At 40.0% G+C, this 16652-nt stretch overlaps 1 protein-coding gene across 1 annotated transcript; it reads left to right on the top strand.

The window, feature by feature from the left end:
- The first annotated feature begins 14793 nt into the window (after positions 1-14793).
- On the top strand, positions 14794-15786 carry LOC142441436 (olfactory receptor 5K1-like). Its single transcript, XM_075543418.1, has one exon. It carries the CDS (start codon positions 14818-14820, stop codon positions 15784-15786), a length of 969 nt encoding a protein of 322 aa, XP_075399533.1. The 5' UTR covers positions 14794-14817.
- Positions 15787-16652: the final 866 nt, after the last annotated feature.

The raw sequence follows: 16652 nt of genomic DNA, 5'->3' as shown, positions 1-16652 counted from the left end.
GCAACCTCAGGCCTTATAGCATTTTCAAAAAAACACAAAAACAAATGGCCCTTTGTTCCTAAAACCAGCAAAAGACTATCCTGTACCAGGAAATTGTGCAACCACAAAGTCTGCTTGCTCAGTTGTGCTGCTTAACTGCAAGTTCTGCTTCTGTACCAGCTTGCTTGCACAGCTCAGCAGTTTAATGAAACCTTATAAAAACCCAAGTCTCTAAGCAGGGGGGACTGGTGAGCCATTTTTTTCAGGCTGCTGGTCCCTGCATAGGTTCTTCTTCTTCTTCTTCTTCTTCTACTGTTAATTAGCTTTTCTATTTATCTCAGTTGTTTTTGTCTGGTTCATGTACAACATTTTGTAGGTTCCACCAAGATCGTTGGTCGCCACGTGTGCATCAGCAGGACAAGCGAGACCCCAGAACGGGTGATCTCCTGAGCCAGTGCCACAACTAGGAGAAGGTCTCGGAGAGACGTTCCTCTGCCCCAGTTGTTGGATCCTGTCCTGTGCCACAACTAAGGGAAGACCCCGGAGAGAAGTTCCTCCGCCAAAGTTGTTGGATCCTGTCCTGTGCCGCAACTAGGGGAAGGCCTCAGAGAGATGTTCCTCTGCCCCAGTTGCTGCACCCAGTCTGAGCGCTATAGAAATTGGTGTGCACCTCCTGAATTGGGAGAATAGTTTGGTTGGACGCAACATTCGGACACTCCCAGAGGACCAGGGAGAAGTCCTTGTGTTCTCCTGTTCCTGTAAGTTAATGTCCTGGTGGTATTATTTTGATATTTGTCTTATGTCTCTAAGAGTGTTGTTCCTTGATTATCAGTGTTTTTGTCCTTGTGTGGCTTGCTCTTGCTCCCGCTCGTTACCTGTTATTATTTAATTTCCAGTAGCAAGAGTAAAGATCATGGGACAACCGCAGTCAACTCCACTCCAGTGGCTCTTAAATATATATATTTTTGATTTTTCTGAAAGGTCTATGTCAAATTATGGATCCAAGACTAAGGCTTTCCGCTTTAGGTCCTTTTGTGAGATGGACTGGGTTGGAGTAGGACCCAACTGGCCTTCAGAGGGTACTTTTTCCCTGCGCGTCCTATAACAAGTTCGAAGGTTTGTCTATGAAAAACCAGGTCACCCAGAACACATCCCGTACAATGATGTGTGGGTTATTATAGCCCATAACCCTCCTCCATATATTCAAAATTTCTTTCCCCTAAGCAGATCCTGGTGGCAATGGATAAGAAAACCCAACCTAAAAACAGGAAGCCTCAGAAACTTTATGCAGTCCCACAGAATGCTGAAGAAGAACTTGAAATTCGGCCTCCACTGCCTCAAGGCCCCCTCTGTACAACGCGGCTGGGATGGGTCCGATGCCCGCTCCTGTAAAGTCTGTACCTTTCAGTCTTCTCCATATGGAAGGGGGGGTGGGAGAGGCTGGGGGGGGGCACAGGCAGGGGCAGGAAAACGGCAATATATGTAAACACCAAGAGGGAGCAAAATAAGCCAGACGAACTCCAGTCAGCATTTTCCCATTAGGACAAACTGTTCCACCCCCAGGAGCAGAGCAGGCAGTCCCCTTTATGGCTTATGTTCCTTTCTCTACTAGTGATCTTTACAAGTGGAAGCAACAAAACCCATCCCAGGGTTTCATCTCTTTATTGAAAACTGTCTTCCCCATCCATCAACCTACCTGGGATGTTTGTCAGTAACTCTTACATGTCTTACTCACTGCAGAGGAACGGGAAAGAGTCCAGCGGGAAGCCCATAACGTCCTGCTTGGGGCTGACAGTCAGCCAGTAACTGCCACCCATCTGTGAGAAGCCTCTTTCCACCTCAGCGTCCTGCCTGGGACACCAATGATGCACAGGGCAGTGAAGCCCTGACCAGGAACCGCCAATATCTGTTGCAGGGCCTCCGGGGGCCTGCTAGGAAGCCCACTAATGCGTCCAAGGTAAGCGAGGCAGTGCAGAGAGCTACAGGTGAGTCACCAGCCACTTTCATTGGACGCCGAATGAAGGCTTATAGGCTGTACACCCCAATCACCCTGAGGCCCCTGACAATCGGCAGGCCATAAATGTAACACTTCTAGCACAATCATCGCCAAATATCTGCAAAAGCCTAAGGGGGTGAAAGGTAAAAATCTTAGTAAGTTAATCAAGATAGCCCCCAATGTTTATAATAACAGGGAGGATCTCCCTGTGACCGCCACAAGGCAGATGGCAAAAATTATGGTGGCTGCCCAGCGGGAAGAACAAGACAAAAAGCCCTGGGAAAGAAAGAAACAGGCCCAACTCTGTGTCACAGCAGCCACATATGTGGGTTACCAGCTCCAGGCGGGCAAAGAAAGCTATCTACCAGCAGATCAATACGGTCTTGCAGACACCTTTTCCAGAGACAACACGCAAGGTGCTTGAATTCCTGGGCGCGGTGGGGTAATGGCGTCTGTGAATCATTGGTTTTGTAGAAATCGCCAAGCTACTGTATGAAAGCAAAAAGGAACAGGGGCAGGAAGTTCTGAAAACTCCTGAGTAAGAAGCTGCCATTAAAAAAAAATTTTTAAGGACCCTTCTGTCTGTGCCAGCCCTAGCTCTTCCGCATCTGCAAAAGCCATTTAAACTGTTTGTAGCAGAAGGTAAGGGGGTCACCCAGGGGGTCCTTACGCAGCACCTGGGACCGTGGAGAAGACCCGTGGCCGACCTATTAAAAAGCTGGACCCAGTAGGCGCCGGCTGGCCCGGATGCATGCGGGCCATAGCAGCTACTGCAATGTGGGTCAAGGAAGCATCAAAGCTCACGCTGGGCCAGCGCATTGCTGTCACGGAGGACACTCGGTGCAAAGCCTGCTAAGAAGCTCACCTGACCGCTGGATAACAAATGCCCGCGTGCTCCAATACCAGGTACTGTTGCTAAACCCACCCAGTGTCCAGTTTTCCAAAACAGCCACTCTCAACCCTGCAACCCTGTGGCCCGACAAGCTAGCCGAGGAGCCAATCCATCACTGCGCGGAAACCCAAGGAAACTCAAAAGCAATTAAAGAAAACAACTTGGCTGACCATGCGGCCAAGGAAGCAGCCGTGGGTGCTCAAAACCAGGGAGCGACAGTGGCCCTAGTCGAAGGTAAGAAGCCGCCTACTCTCCTCCAACCTAAACAACCTATTCACCTTGTCTATTCTGAATCTGAACATAAGTTTGCCCAAAGGCTGGCAGAAGAGGCAGCCCAGCTGTCCTGCGTCAAAGACCCAGACGGATGGCTGATCCTGCCCAACCACTTCAGGCTAGTCCCAGAAGCAGTTGGGCAAGAACTAGTGAACCATCTTCATAAAACCACTCATGTGGGTAGAGCCAAGCTGTACCAATATCTGTCTACAAGGTACAAAATTCCAAAGCTCCAAAAGTGGACTCAAGCAGCTGCTGGAGAGTGCATCACTTTCGCCCAAGTAAATGCCCCCCAGGTTCGCCCACCACCTCAGCATCGAGAGCGAGGCCACTCCCCGGCCAGTACTGGGAGGTGGACTACACTGAGGTAAAACCAGGACTGTATGGCTATAAGTATCTGTTAGTCTTTGTTGACACCTTTTCAGGATGGACAGAAGCGTTCCTGACCAAGGCAGAGACAGCCACCATGGTATGCAAACTGCTTTGAACTGAGATCCTCCCCAGGTTTGGCATTCCTTTACAAATTAACTCTGATAATGGCCCGGCCTTTGTAGCTCAAATTCCTAAAATTATTAGCAAAGCATTATGCGTTACTTAAAAACTTCACTGTGCCTGCTGGCCTCAAACTCAAGACAGGTAGAGAGAATGAATAGAAATTTTTTTTTAAAGGCTTTAACTAAATTATGCACAGAAACTGCCAAAAACTGTGTCAGTCTTTTGCCTTGTATGCTGTTGCATGCGCGGTGTACTCCTTATTTCAAAAATCTAACACTATTTGAAATTCTATATGGCCGGCAGCCTCCTGTCTTACCAACCATAGGTATAAACCAGTTAACCTGTCTTACTAACACTGTACTTTTAAAATCTATAAAGGCATTCCAAAAAATCCACTGCACGAACAACGCCTTAGTGGAACCCCATCACAACCCTCCAGGAGGGGCTGGACCCAATCTGGCCAATAGGCCAGCCCTGGCTGGAAAGCCTGGAACCCTCTGTATTGGGTCTGGGTCAGAGGTGAGATGGACCCTCCCAGGATTAATACATTTTTGGACATCAAGTGCATTATTGAGAGGAAAACAAGTCACATCATTGTGAAGGCCATTTCTGCTTATTTTACTTTATTTGTAATTTATGATTTGATTTGAAGGCAGTAATGGGGGAGTTGTGATTGCTGGAGAAGATAATGATAACTTAATCGATAACTTAAAAGAAGCTCAGTATGTCCGCACGGAAAGAGTGGAACAAGCCTTCAGAGCTATTGACCGTGGAGATTACTATTTGGAAGGCTACAGAGACCATGCTTACAAAGACTTGGCCTGGAAGCATGGCAACATTCACTTAGCAGCCCCATGCAGTTATTCTCAAGTTATGGAAGCATTGCAACTTCAACCAGGATTGTCTTTTCTGAACCTGGGAAGTGGAACCGGATATTTAAGTACAATGGTGGGCTTGATTTTAAGTAATTTTATTTTTGTAAAATTTTATTCTCAAGTAGATTAAGCTGTTTATATTTCTGTATATAATTTATAGGGTATATAGCTTTGTATATCTTTAAGTGTGTGTATTCACAAAGTAATCTTTCTTAAATGTGGAAACACAAGGTAATATTCTTCTCATCCCAGCCCTAATTGTGGTAGTTATACTTAGGTCCTGCAGACCATCCGAAACTTACAGCAGTGTGTGCCAATAGAGAGAGGCTGCAAAACAATCTACCTTTACCCTAAAAGGCTTACTAGGGGAAGGGCACTGTTAGCAAGGGTCCCCAGGAGCCCACCACTATAGTCAATATTGTGCTACTGTCTCTGTAATCCCCTCCTTAACAGACCCATGCCTAGTGGTTGCGCCTGCAGGAATGTGGTTTGCCTGCCCCATTAGAATCTCTCCCTGTTTGTCTCCCTAACCTTGCTTGCCTCTAAACAGTCTGAATTGTGCATATTGGTACATCATTTACATCAAGTGTACTTGTACTCCAGGGAAGCTGGATGGCAGCATTTCAATGCTTACTCACAGGTTGTTGTTTTTTTATAAAGCACACATCTTACTTCCCCTGCTCATGGGTTTGGCCATAGCTGGGTCCGCCTTAAAGAGCACAGCTGCCCTAATACAAGGAAATGAAAAGTATAAAATACAATGTTGATAATTACTTACAAGACTTAGAAAACTCTGTCAGCTATTTAGAAAGTTCTCTTAACTCTTTAGCTGAAGTAGTACTGCAAAATAGGCGGAGTCTTGACTTCCTGTTCCTCAAGCAAGGGGGTTATGTATGGCCCTGGGAGAAACTTGTTGTTTTTATGCCAATCATTCAGAAATAATTAAAGATAGTCTAACCCTAGTCAGAAAAAGACTTAGTAAATGGGGGGGGGGGAGTAGAAAGATCAAGATAGATGGTTCAACAAATGTTCAACTGGTCACCCTGGCTAACCACCTTAGTGTCCAGCCTAGCTGGCCCTCTGCTCTTGCTTTTACTGGAACTAACCTGTAGGCTACAAATCATCCACTATCTAGTCCAGTTTGTGCAGGACCGAATCCAATCAGTTAAGTAGTTAGTGCTAAGCAAATCTTACAAGCAATTAACGCAGAGTGAGTGCCCTACAGTCATATAAAGACACACACACCTGGAAGATTCACAGGTATAACAAAAACAGGGGGAAATGTCATAGCCTAAATAAAGCCATTTTATATTAAGCAATCATTCTTTACCAGTCCTAAATTGCAACCTCAGGCCTTATAGCATTTTCAATAATTAAAAAAAAAAAGTCCTTTGTTCCTAAAACCAGCCAAAGACTACCCAGTACTAGGAAACTGTGCAACCTTAAAGTCGGCTTGCTCGGTTGCACTGCTTGACTGCAAGTTCTGCTTCTGTACCAGCTTAGTCAGTTGTGCAGCTGAACCGCAGGTTCTCCTTCTCTGCCAGCTTGTTTGCACAGCTCAGCAGTTTAATGAAACTTTATAAAAACCCAAGTCTCTAAGCAGGGGGACCGGCGAGCCATTTTTTTCAGGCTGCTGGTCCCTTCGCAGGTTCTTCTTCTTTTGGTGTTAATAAACTTTTCTATTTCTTTCAATCTCATGTCTCAGTTGTTCTTGCCCGGCTCATGTACAACAGTCCTGCAGAGATAATACGATGCACACAAAAACAAGATAGAGCAAAACAAAGCAACCAAACCAAACCAAACAACAACAACAAAACCAATGACAAAAACAGAGCATTTAAATAGTTCAAGGTCTGTTTGTTGAGCTTTAGGAGTATTTTCAAGTCGTACTTATGGGGTGCCACACACTGGCACCAAATTCTAAATTTGGTATTCCCTGGGGACTTCCTTGCTCTGTTCCTCTTGCTGTTCTGCTGCACACCCTTAGTGGGAAGCAACTCCTCTATGGCTTTAGTTTTGCTACTTTTGTTTTTACTTAAGAACCTTAAATGATAAGATTCAGTGGGATAACCTACAGTTTCACTTGTTGGAATTATTCTAGAGACCAATATTCATATTCATGCCATCTCTGGGTGTCCATCCCCCTTAGCTAACATACATATGCTGGTGTTTACCACTACCTTTGAGAGATGACACAGAAGTAAGATCCCTAAGGTTCTACATCTTGGTGAAGACGCCCTTTTCAATCCTGGTTATTAACACCTATCCTTTATTGTCAAACTGTACAGCAGCGTCCCGAGATGTCTGCTGCATCACCTGAATCCTAAATATATTTTTTCCCAGATACCATACCTCTTCTTAATGATCAAAGTCACCTGTGAGTCTTATAACTTCTTCCTTGTCTCTGGTCACTCAGTGTAAAACACTCTAAATAAATGAGTAGCAGATATAGATTTAAATATAAGATTCTGTGCTTTCTAATAAAAGCACTTTTTCTGTGAGATCCAGGATGTCTGAATCCCTACTGTGCAGATTCCTTGTTAATAAGTGCAAATTTCCCTGAATAGGTTACTTAAAAAGTTTTGGGTTAAGTAAATATGGCCCAGATAAGCACACTATTGAACACATTGAATTATACAATCATCATTGATTTATGTTGTATACTCATATTGTATCAACTCCAAGATTATTCCTTAATTGCATTTTCAATGTATTAAGTCATCGGTTTTTGGATAATGTGAAATATAAGACCGCTTGCACTAATTGTGACATGCCATACCTGCTTTGCGATGAAGTAGGGTTTTGGTCTCCTACAGTGTCATGAACCAGTCTAATAGCCTTCAGCCTATGGTTATGCCTGAGATTTTGTTGACAAGACAACATAGTTCATACTTGTTTTAAGTAGCAATTAAAGTCAAGGTGAATTTCTAGTGTTTTCAAGTTAAAAAGGGATTTTTTACTTGTTTTCAAGTTAAAAATTGAACTTGTTTACCTTGTTTTCAAGTTAAAAAGGGTACTTGCCACCAAGTACCTGATTGCTCTGCTTGAGGCATGTTGTCATATTAAGAATTTCACATTGCAGGGGTGGTGATGGGGGACATGGTAGAAGAGGCAGGGGAAAGAGGTGGGGTTGACCAATGCAGGGATGAGGGAGAAACAAGTAAATCAAAAAGTAGTTGTAAGGAGGGTGTGTGAGGCCCAGTAGGGATTCAGCAAGGGCAATGTAAACGAGAGTAATTACTGAAACCCAATGAAGGCTGAGCATGATAGTGGGAAAAGAGGAAAGTAAAAGGAACTAGAGGAAAGGAATAGGAGGCAAAGGACAATTATAGAGGTCTAAACACAGACATGTACACATGCAAATATATTTATAGAGGAGGGTGGGGAAATAGATCTACATGCATATATGTATAAGTTAATATTAAGGCAACACATGGACTTTGGATCTCAACTCAAGTACTTCCTCAATGCATGAACACTTTGTTTTATTAAATTGTCATTCCATGATTCACACCTTCCCAACTCGAACGCTGAATACAAATGTGTGCGTTCACAAATGTGGTGAAGAAAGGCTAATGGTGCCCAGCTATCAAAAGATATAGTGTCTGCGATATTAAAGACTTGAAGTTAAACAAGCAGCCATCTAGCTCAGAAGCAACAAAGCCAACATGGAAAATCCCACCAGCCTGTGTGACCATAGGTGTAGAAGGGACCAGGTGTCAGACATCAAAGAAGAAGAGTCATATCAGTGTGTGCCTACCTTCCTGATATGTTCACTAAAGACAAATGTGTGCATAAGCAAATGTGAAGAAAGCTGGTGTTGGCCAGCTATCAAAAGATATAGTGTCTGGTGTCTTAAATTCTTAAAGGTAAACAAATGGATATCTAAGAAGCAACAAAGCACACATGGAAGAAGCACACCAGCCTGAATGATCACGAGGTGTCAAAGGGAACAGGTATGAGGCATAAGAGAAAAAAAATCCTATCATTGTAAATTAAGGGGAGTGCAGAGTGGAGACTCAAAACCCATCTATAGCTAACTGGAGAACCCATTACAGAACAGTCGCCAGGAGGAGAGGAGCCACTCAGGATGCAGGGTTTCAGGATGAAACTAACAATTTCCCTCTAGTTCTTAAATGCTTCCTCCCCTCCACTATTATGATCCCAGTTCTGCCTTACAAATCTGGCTAGACCAGAGGATGTACACTGGTGCAGGTGGGAAACGGAACCTCGGGAAATCCAGGACAAATGATCCCTTCAAGACCAATGGTGAGAGTGGCAATACCAGAGGGTGGAGGGAAGGTGGGGTAGAAAGGGAGGACTGATTACAAGGATCTACATATATCTCCTCCCTGGGGGATCGACTACAGAAAAGTGGTTGAAGGGAGATGTCAGACAGTGTAGGATAAGACAAAATAATAATACTTTATAAATTATCAAGGTTGGGGAGCAGGAACGGAGGGGAGAAAATGAGGAGCTGATATCGAGGCCTCAAGCAGAAAGCAAATGTTTTGAGAATGATAGCAGCAAATGTACAAATGTGCTTGACACAATGGATGGATTGTGTTAAAAGTTGTTCGAGCCCTCAATTAAATGGTTTTTTTAAAGAATTCCACATTTATCTCTTTCACTGTCAAGTTGCATATTTTTGAGTGAAGGTGATTAGAGTAGCTTTGAAAAGTAGGCGCCTTGTTTACAGACATACCCTCAACCCCAGCCACTGTATGTCCAATTGTTCAAATGCCCCTTATCCAGCAATGGAGTAGCACAGGACAAAGCTGGGTGATCTGATCTATAATATCAGCTGGAGGATCAAGCTAAAATATTCTGTATATTTGGTTGTTTAATGTCACCTCAATGGTGCATAATCTCAGCTGGAATATAATATATGATATAATATTTTCCATACTTTATATCTACTCCAGTAGATCCATTAATAAACATTTTCCACAGACATTTTTATACTTCTTTGTGTAGATCAATGATCAACACCAAACCATCCTCTTCTCTAAATCTATATATTCTTACCTTGGACCACTTCTCTTTCCAAAAAACAGATACTGTTGATTAGTTATTTTTACAGTGTTTATTTCCCTTTTCTGATTACTTAAAAAACCACGACTAGGGTGTATGATAGCTCACCAACAACCCATTTTAGTTTGTATCAACTTATTAATCTGACCATTCAAGGACTAAGTTGGCATTTCATATTCTATTAACTGGTGAGACCAGAATTATGAATTGAGGGCTAGATGTCAGTAGAACAGTGATGTATGACATGAATTCTGAGTCACCTGTGTGTGCAGCGTACTCTGTCTAACCTCTGACCCTATTCCTGCCTCATCCTGGATCTATCACTTTTGTCTTATAATAGATTGTTCCTGTCTCTGTCTGGGCTTACATGAAGGGGCCTTGAAAGGTTCTTGCAAGCATTCCATTACCTTTCAATTCCATTAATTTTCATGAGTGTTTTGAAAGCCACCTTGCACTTGGTTGGTTGTACTAATTCAAGGCAAAAAGTGGATTTCTGCTTTATTGATCATTCACTGTCCCAGGGTTAGGAGCTCTTTCTCTACTAAAAGATCATTATGTGCCAGGGAGTTCCTTTTGAGTAACTAATAATTAGTATCTACTGTAGGCATCAAGTTATTTTCTCAAAACTATAGGGGTCTGTTGTCATTCTCCATTGGAGGCTTTCCATAAACTCTACATTCCTCCCCCTTCAGATATGTCTAAGATCCAGGACCCAAAGCTCAGGCTTGCTTGTGCCTGGTTTGAATTCCCTGAAGAGCCCTTTCCTCTTCTGGAATGAATTTGCCGCTTGTATTATTCTCCCGTTTGAACAGCCATGTCTGTATTGGGTAACCCTCAGCTATTTAGGACATTGAGAAACTTAGGAAATACTTTCAAGCCAGACCTCGAATTACTGTATCAAAGATTTCAAAGATAATATGTTATACTTAACTTCACAAGTGGCACAGTGGGTGACAAGTTGGGCTGCTAATGGTAAGGTCAGTGTTTGGAACAGACTAACTGCTCCTTGAGAGAGAGATGAGACCCCCTAACATGTAATCATAGAGACTCAAAGGGAAATTCTATACTGTCCTTTAGGGTTGTTTGTGTCAGGAGTGACTCAATGGCTATAGGTTTGAGTTAGGTTTGGTTGATATGTATACATTTTTTATGAATCTAACAAATGTTACTATTATTCTTATAGTAGCATTAGTGAGCAACAATGCTCTATCATTAATATATGAATACATTTTAGTATCATTCCTTTTACTTAATCTCATTCTTTATTGAATATCTATTTTAATATTTTATAATACATATTATTTTATATAATGGAACATTTATATAAGTTGGACGTAATAAACTTATTGTCAAATACATTATGATGGCAACTAACTCACATGTAGGTCAGAACGAGCAAAGATCAATTTACGATAAAGGACCTGGGAAAGTCCCCATAGTGACATAAGAATGAGCTCAAAGTGGGGCAGGAATAGAATGCAAAGAGGAATAAGAAAGGGTTTTACTTAAGGAAACATCACACACAAATTCATTGAGCCAAAGTTCACCTGAGTGCACAGAAGGGCAGTGAAGTGATGTTCATGGCAAACTGCCCTCAACTGAGAGGAAGAAAGCAAGGGAGACAAGACCCAAGTCGAGTGTGTAGTGTTTGAATCATTAAAACATAGAAAAGGGATTTGGTTTGGAAAATAGTGCAGCACTATTAAACATTCTTGAGAATGGGATTGTCAGGCTTCTTAAAAAGTATTCATTCAACAAACATTAATTGGGCACATAATCAAGGTGTTCAGTCTATAATAATGAACAAATGAGAAAAAGTTCCTCCCTATTAATTCCATGTGTTAAGGATTGTGTTAGAGTGCTTCTTAAGACAAGAATCAGCCCCATGACACTAACTACAGGTTTCAGTGAGGGTCATTTTCTTTTAACCAAAGTGACTTACGAAGCATCTTTAATTAATGCCACACATTTTTGGTGTCCTGAAGACTGAATCTCCCCACAGAAATGCATTGCTGTAAGTTCAAGTAAGTCCCTTAGGTTTGGATGTAAAATGAAGTTTGCACTATAATTAGAGTCACTGACCTATTAGTAGTCACCTTGATGTTTGATCGTTTAATCCCAAATGTTTTAGAGACCAAAATTTATATGCAGAACTTTCATTAGTCCTAACAGTATAAGGCTAGTAACCATCTATTACAAACACTTCTTAGAGATATTCAGGTAAGGGAATTATTCTAATTGTTTTTTTATTTGGACTTTCATAAATATTTTCTATTTCAGAATTTATTATTATGCTGTTCTTAGATTTCAGTTTATTAGATATTTCTTAGTGTCGGTGTAAGTTGAATATTTGGGGAGCTACGATGAGATACACTATTATACTTTTTTCAGACTTTCTAAATAAGGTAGAGTTAGAAAATATACAGGTAGAAATACAAAATAATTCTATTAAATAATTCAGGTATATTAATTTAACGTTATGTCTAATTCAGTTGGATAATTCAATGGTTTACATTTAGCATCTTAGACATGTTGGTAAAACGTTTAGTCAGTTTCTTTGCTTTGATGTGTACCAAAAAATTACTTTTAGTGTTATAAAAATTTAAATCCATTGTAACCGTAGAATTTACATGACTATGATGTGTTACTGCTATGAATAGAAAATGAGAGATAGAACTTTTTCACAAAACAAAATTTGTTTAAAAATTCTCAAAATATTCATTCTTTCCTCTTTTTAAAATTTAGAAAATTAAAATATAAAGGCAAACTTCCCTTAATGTATTATTTCACAAGTTATTGTCCTATAATAAAGAAAATCTAATAATTTTCAAGGAAGCAAATATAATATAAAATATTTCACAACATTAATAGAGTTAATATCATTAAATTGTAAGCTTGAATTTAAATTGACAAGTATTGTGTTGAATATATTTTTACATTTTTAAGAAAAATCAAATAATTTAAAAAGCACTGACTTTTTAAAAAAGACATTTTACTAGTTTACTTTGCGGGCCCTTCTTCAAAGTTCATAATAATTTCCCCCTCAGATGTCAAAGACATCACTTACTTTCACAGTTCAAGCACAAAAAGAGGTTTGTTCCAGGTGATCAGGATAGAGTCAAGATTCAAAGCAATTCTGCCTCCTTACCTTAGCATTTTAAAGTTCCCTGCATAGAAATCTGAGCCACAAATAACCTCAAATGCTTAAAATCTATAAAGAAATTGTATGTGTACATATAAAAGATTAAACACTAGGAATTCTAGATTATGTTGAATATATAACACATCCTTAAGATTCAGGAAGTGTAGATCAGTGTAGTCTTGGTTACTGAATTGAAACTCTATTAAATAGTATTCATTGCAGGCAAACTGCACCTCAAATAAAAAGTTGAAAGAATATTTGGCCAAATTTCCAAATACCTACATAAAAAACAATTATTTCTAAGAGATATTAGCAAGAGAATTGAGCAGTGAGTAAACATTGGACATCTAACCCAAAGAGTGGGAAAATCAAAGCCACGACTGCTCCTAGGGAGAAAGGTAAGACAGTTCATTGACGTGAAGTCGTACACTTTTGAACACTCAGTGGGACAGTTCTACTCTGTCCCACAGCATAGCCATGAGTCAGCTTTGATTCAAACTCAGTAAGTCCATAGAAAGGGCAGTCAGCGCTTATGGAAATGAGGGTGTGGCACTGAGATGGGGGATAAAGAGCTGAAAATGGGATAAAACCTAAGGCAGAAGAGCTCTTGCTGCATATGGGACAGTAAATGTAAGTGCCATCCTAAACTATACACACGATAAACAAGAAATGCAGAGGTCTTCAGCGTAGCAAAGCTTTCCTTTCTGAAATATGAACTGATGACCACTGAACACCACAAATGTAACTAGAGAGAAAGTTAGCTTGACTGTGTGACCAGACAGTAAATGTTTTCTAACTACTGAATGGTAGGAGACTATGGAACAAATGAGAGGGTACAAGTGGATGTTTCTCAAATATTACAATATGGTCATGGTTTTTAGAATATTACAAACAAATCTCACAAAGTTAAAACAATAAAAGACACCTGAGTTAGAAATACAAAGTAATCTTATAAAGGAGAAGATATAATATTAATTTACAACTTATCTCAGAAAAAGTGTTCTGTCATAGAATAATGGGTTAATTATAAATTGAGTACATTCAGCTAGGACCTGGAAACACAGGGAATCCAGGACAGATGATCCATCGGGACCAGTGGTGAGAGTGGCGATACTGGGAGGGTGGAGCGAAGGTGGGGTTTAAAGGAGGGGAACCGATTAAAAGGATCTTCATATAACCTCCTCCCTTGGGTAAGGTAAACAGCAAAGTGGATAAGGGGAGACATTGGTTAGTGTAAGACATGAAGAAATAAAGATTTATAAATTTTCAGAGAGAAGGGAGGGAGGGAGGGGGAAAATGAGGAGCTGATACCAGGGGCTCAAGTCAAAAGTGAATGTTTGGAGAATGATGATGGCAACAAATATACAAATGTGCTTGACACAATGAATGCGTGTATGGATTGTGATAAGAGTTGTCCAAGCCCCCAATAAAATTATTTTTTAATTTAGTACACTAAATAATGATGTTTTAAAACATTCACTCCCTGGGATAGTATACAAAAAATGTTTACTCAGTTGGGGGGGCAATACATAAATTGGATTTTAAGTATATGTTAAAGATCATCAATACAAAGGCTGACAAAGAAGGATCTAAGAGCACAAAATTTAAGGGTTTCATTCACTGTACTTGTTAACTCTCTAAAATTCATAAAATAATCCTTTTCATTTCCAATATTCCCCTGGAAATATCAAAATATTCTTGTGAATCCTGAGCTATCGTTCTGGAGGTCATCTAGGGGCCTCACACCTTTTAAGCAGGGGGTCAGTTCACTGTCCCTCAGACTCGTTGGAGGGCCAGACTATAGTTAAAAAAAAAGAACTATGAACAAATACCTATGCACACAGCACATATCTTATTTTGAAATTTTAAAAATGCAGCAAAAACACCCAGCAGACCGGATAAATGTTCTCAGCAGGTTGAATGTGGCCCTTGGGCCATTTATTATTCTAAGATGATGCTTTAGTAACACTAATTTTCCTTTGAAGTATGTATGCTTGTTCTAAAGACAGCAAAGAAAGATCAAAGACATGGCTGTAATCTGTGTTGCAGAAAAAGATAATCAAAAGGTAAATGAGACACACTCTGAATTAGAATCTTATCTCTCTATTTTTCTTTCACCACAGAAGAAGAGATGATCCAGGACAATCACTCCTTGACAACGAACTTTATCCTCACAGGATTTATGGACCACCCAGATCTGAAGACCCTGCTGTTCGCGGTGTTCTTTGTCATCTATCTGATCACCATAGTGGGCAATCTGGGGTTGGTGGTTTTGATTTCCATGGAGCGCCGTCTGCAAACACCCATGTACATCTTTCTGGGCAACCTGGCTCTGATGGATTCCTGCGGCTCCTCTGCCATCACCCCAAAGATGTTACAGAACTTCTTTTCTGAGGACAGAATGATATCACTCTATGAATGCATGGGACAGTTTTATTTTCTTTGCCTGGCTGAAACTGCAGATTGCATTCTCCTGGCTGCAATGGCCTATGACCGCTATGTGGCCATATGCAGACCACTGCAGTACCACACCATGATGTCAAAGCAACTTTGCTATCAGATGATAATCGTAGCCTATATATATGGAAATCTGCATTCCATAGTTAATATAGGGCTCTTATTTAGGTTAACCTTCTGTGGTTCTCATCAAATCAATCACTTTTTCTGTGATATTCTTCCTTTATACAGACTCTCCTGTACTGATCCTTATATCAACAAACTGATGGTACTTATTTTATCAGGATCAGTTCAAGTCTCCACTATTACCGTAGTATTATTCTCTTATCTTTGCATACTTTACACCATTTTCCAAATGAAATCAGAAGAGGGAAAGAGCAAAGGTTTATATACATGTGCATCTCACTTCCTTTCTATCTCAATATTCTATGGCTCTCTTCTGTTCATGTATATTCGGCCCTCTTCAGGCAAAGAAGGAGATAAAGAAATACCAGTTGCTATTTTCTATACAATAATAGTTCCATTATTAAACCCCTTTATTTATAGTCTAAGGAATAAAGAAATAATAAATGCTATAAAAAATCTCATGAAAGGAAAACTTCAGAACATTCTAAAACAAATACCATCCTGTATGACCAATTGATTTCAAGGAAACTTTTCAAAGTCAATGATTCTGAGAAAGTGGAAAATGACCAGTTTGCTTATCACATATTAAAAACCAAATTCTGATTACTTTTAAGTCAAATGATGCACGAATGATTGAGTTCAGAGAAGAGGGATTGTGCTGAACTCTATTTCAAAATCTGAACCATGAGGGTCTCTTATGAGTGAATTAAATGACTGCTCCTAAGGTCATAGAGTTTGTCACAGTGGAATTAACCAAAAATTTCAACCTATTTAATAAAGTCCATCAATAAATACAATGTAGAAATGTAGGATCCATTTATATTCGCGGCAAATGTATGGAATTCCCTGTAATTTTACTGTCACATTCATATCAATTATTCATGTTGCTTATGTACGCCTCATCATCTACCAGAAATAAATTGTGTATTTAAATTTTATTTTCCAAAGAATTTATGATTGAATATAGATTTATACAGAATGCATATCTCCAATCAAGGACTTCTTTCGTTTTAGTGTTGAGTCATTTTTATTCTCAATTTCTCTGAAATACATTGCTTGTTTGATAATTTAACAATCATTAGTTGGAAATATTGCTATTTCTATAGAAAGTCCTATGGATTTGAATGTTTTCACATTGTTTTCTGGGTGTCCATGATGGATAACAATGCAATTCCTTAATGTATGCAGCAATTTAATGATTTCCCCTTTAGATATAATTACTTGTTCTGTTTGTTATTAGAAAAATCAATTACCTGAACCAATTCTAATGTATATCTTTGATATTTTATTAGCACAGAAAATACTACTCATCGTACATTTTGCAGAAAATAGTGAAACCTGTAAAATAACAGTTAAAATAATATTTTGACCACTTGAATATAT

Source organism: Tenrec ecaudatus, chromosome 2, assembly GCF_050624435.1.
Source record: "Tenrec ecaudatus isolate mTenEca1 chromosome 2, mTenEca1.hap1, whole genome shotgun sequence".
Taxonomy (NCBI): Eukaryota; Metazoa; Chordata; class Mammalia; order Afrosoricida; family Tenrecidae; genus Tenrec; species Tenrec ecaudatus.
The sequence above is the reverse complement of the archived record's forward strand: the minus strand, read 5'-3'. Positions and strand labels throughout refer to the sequence as shown.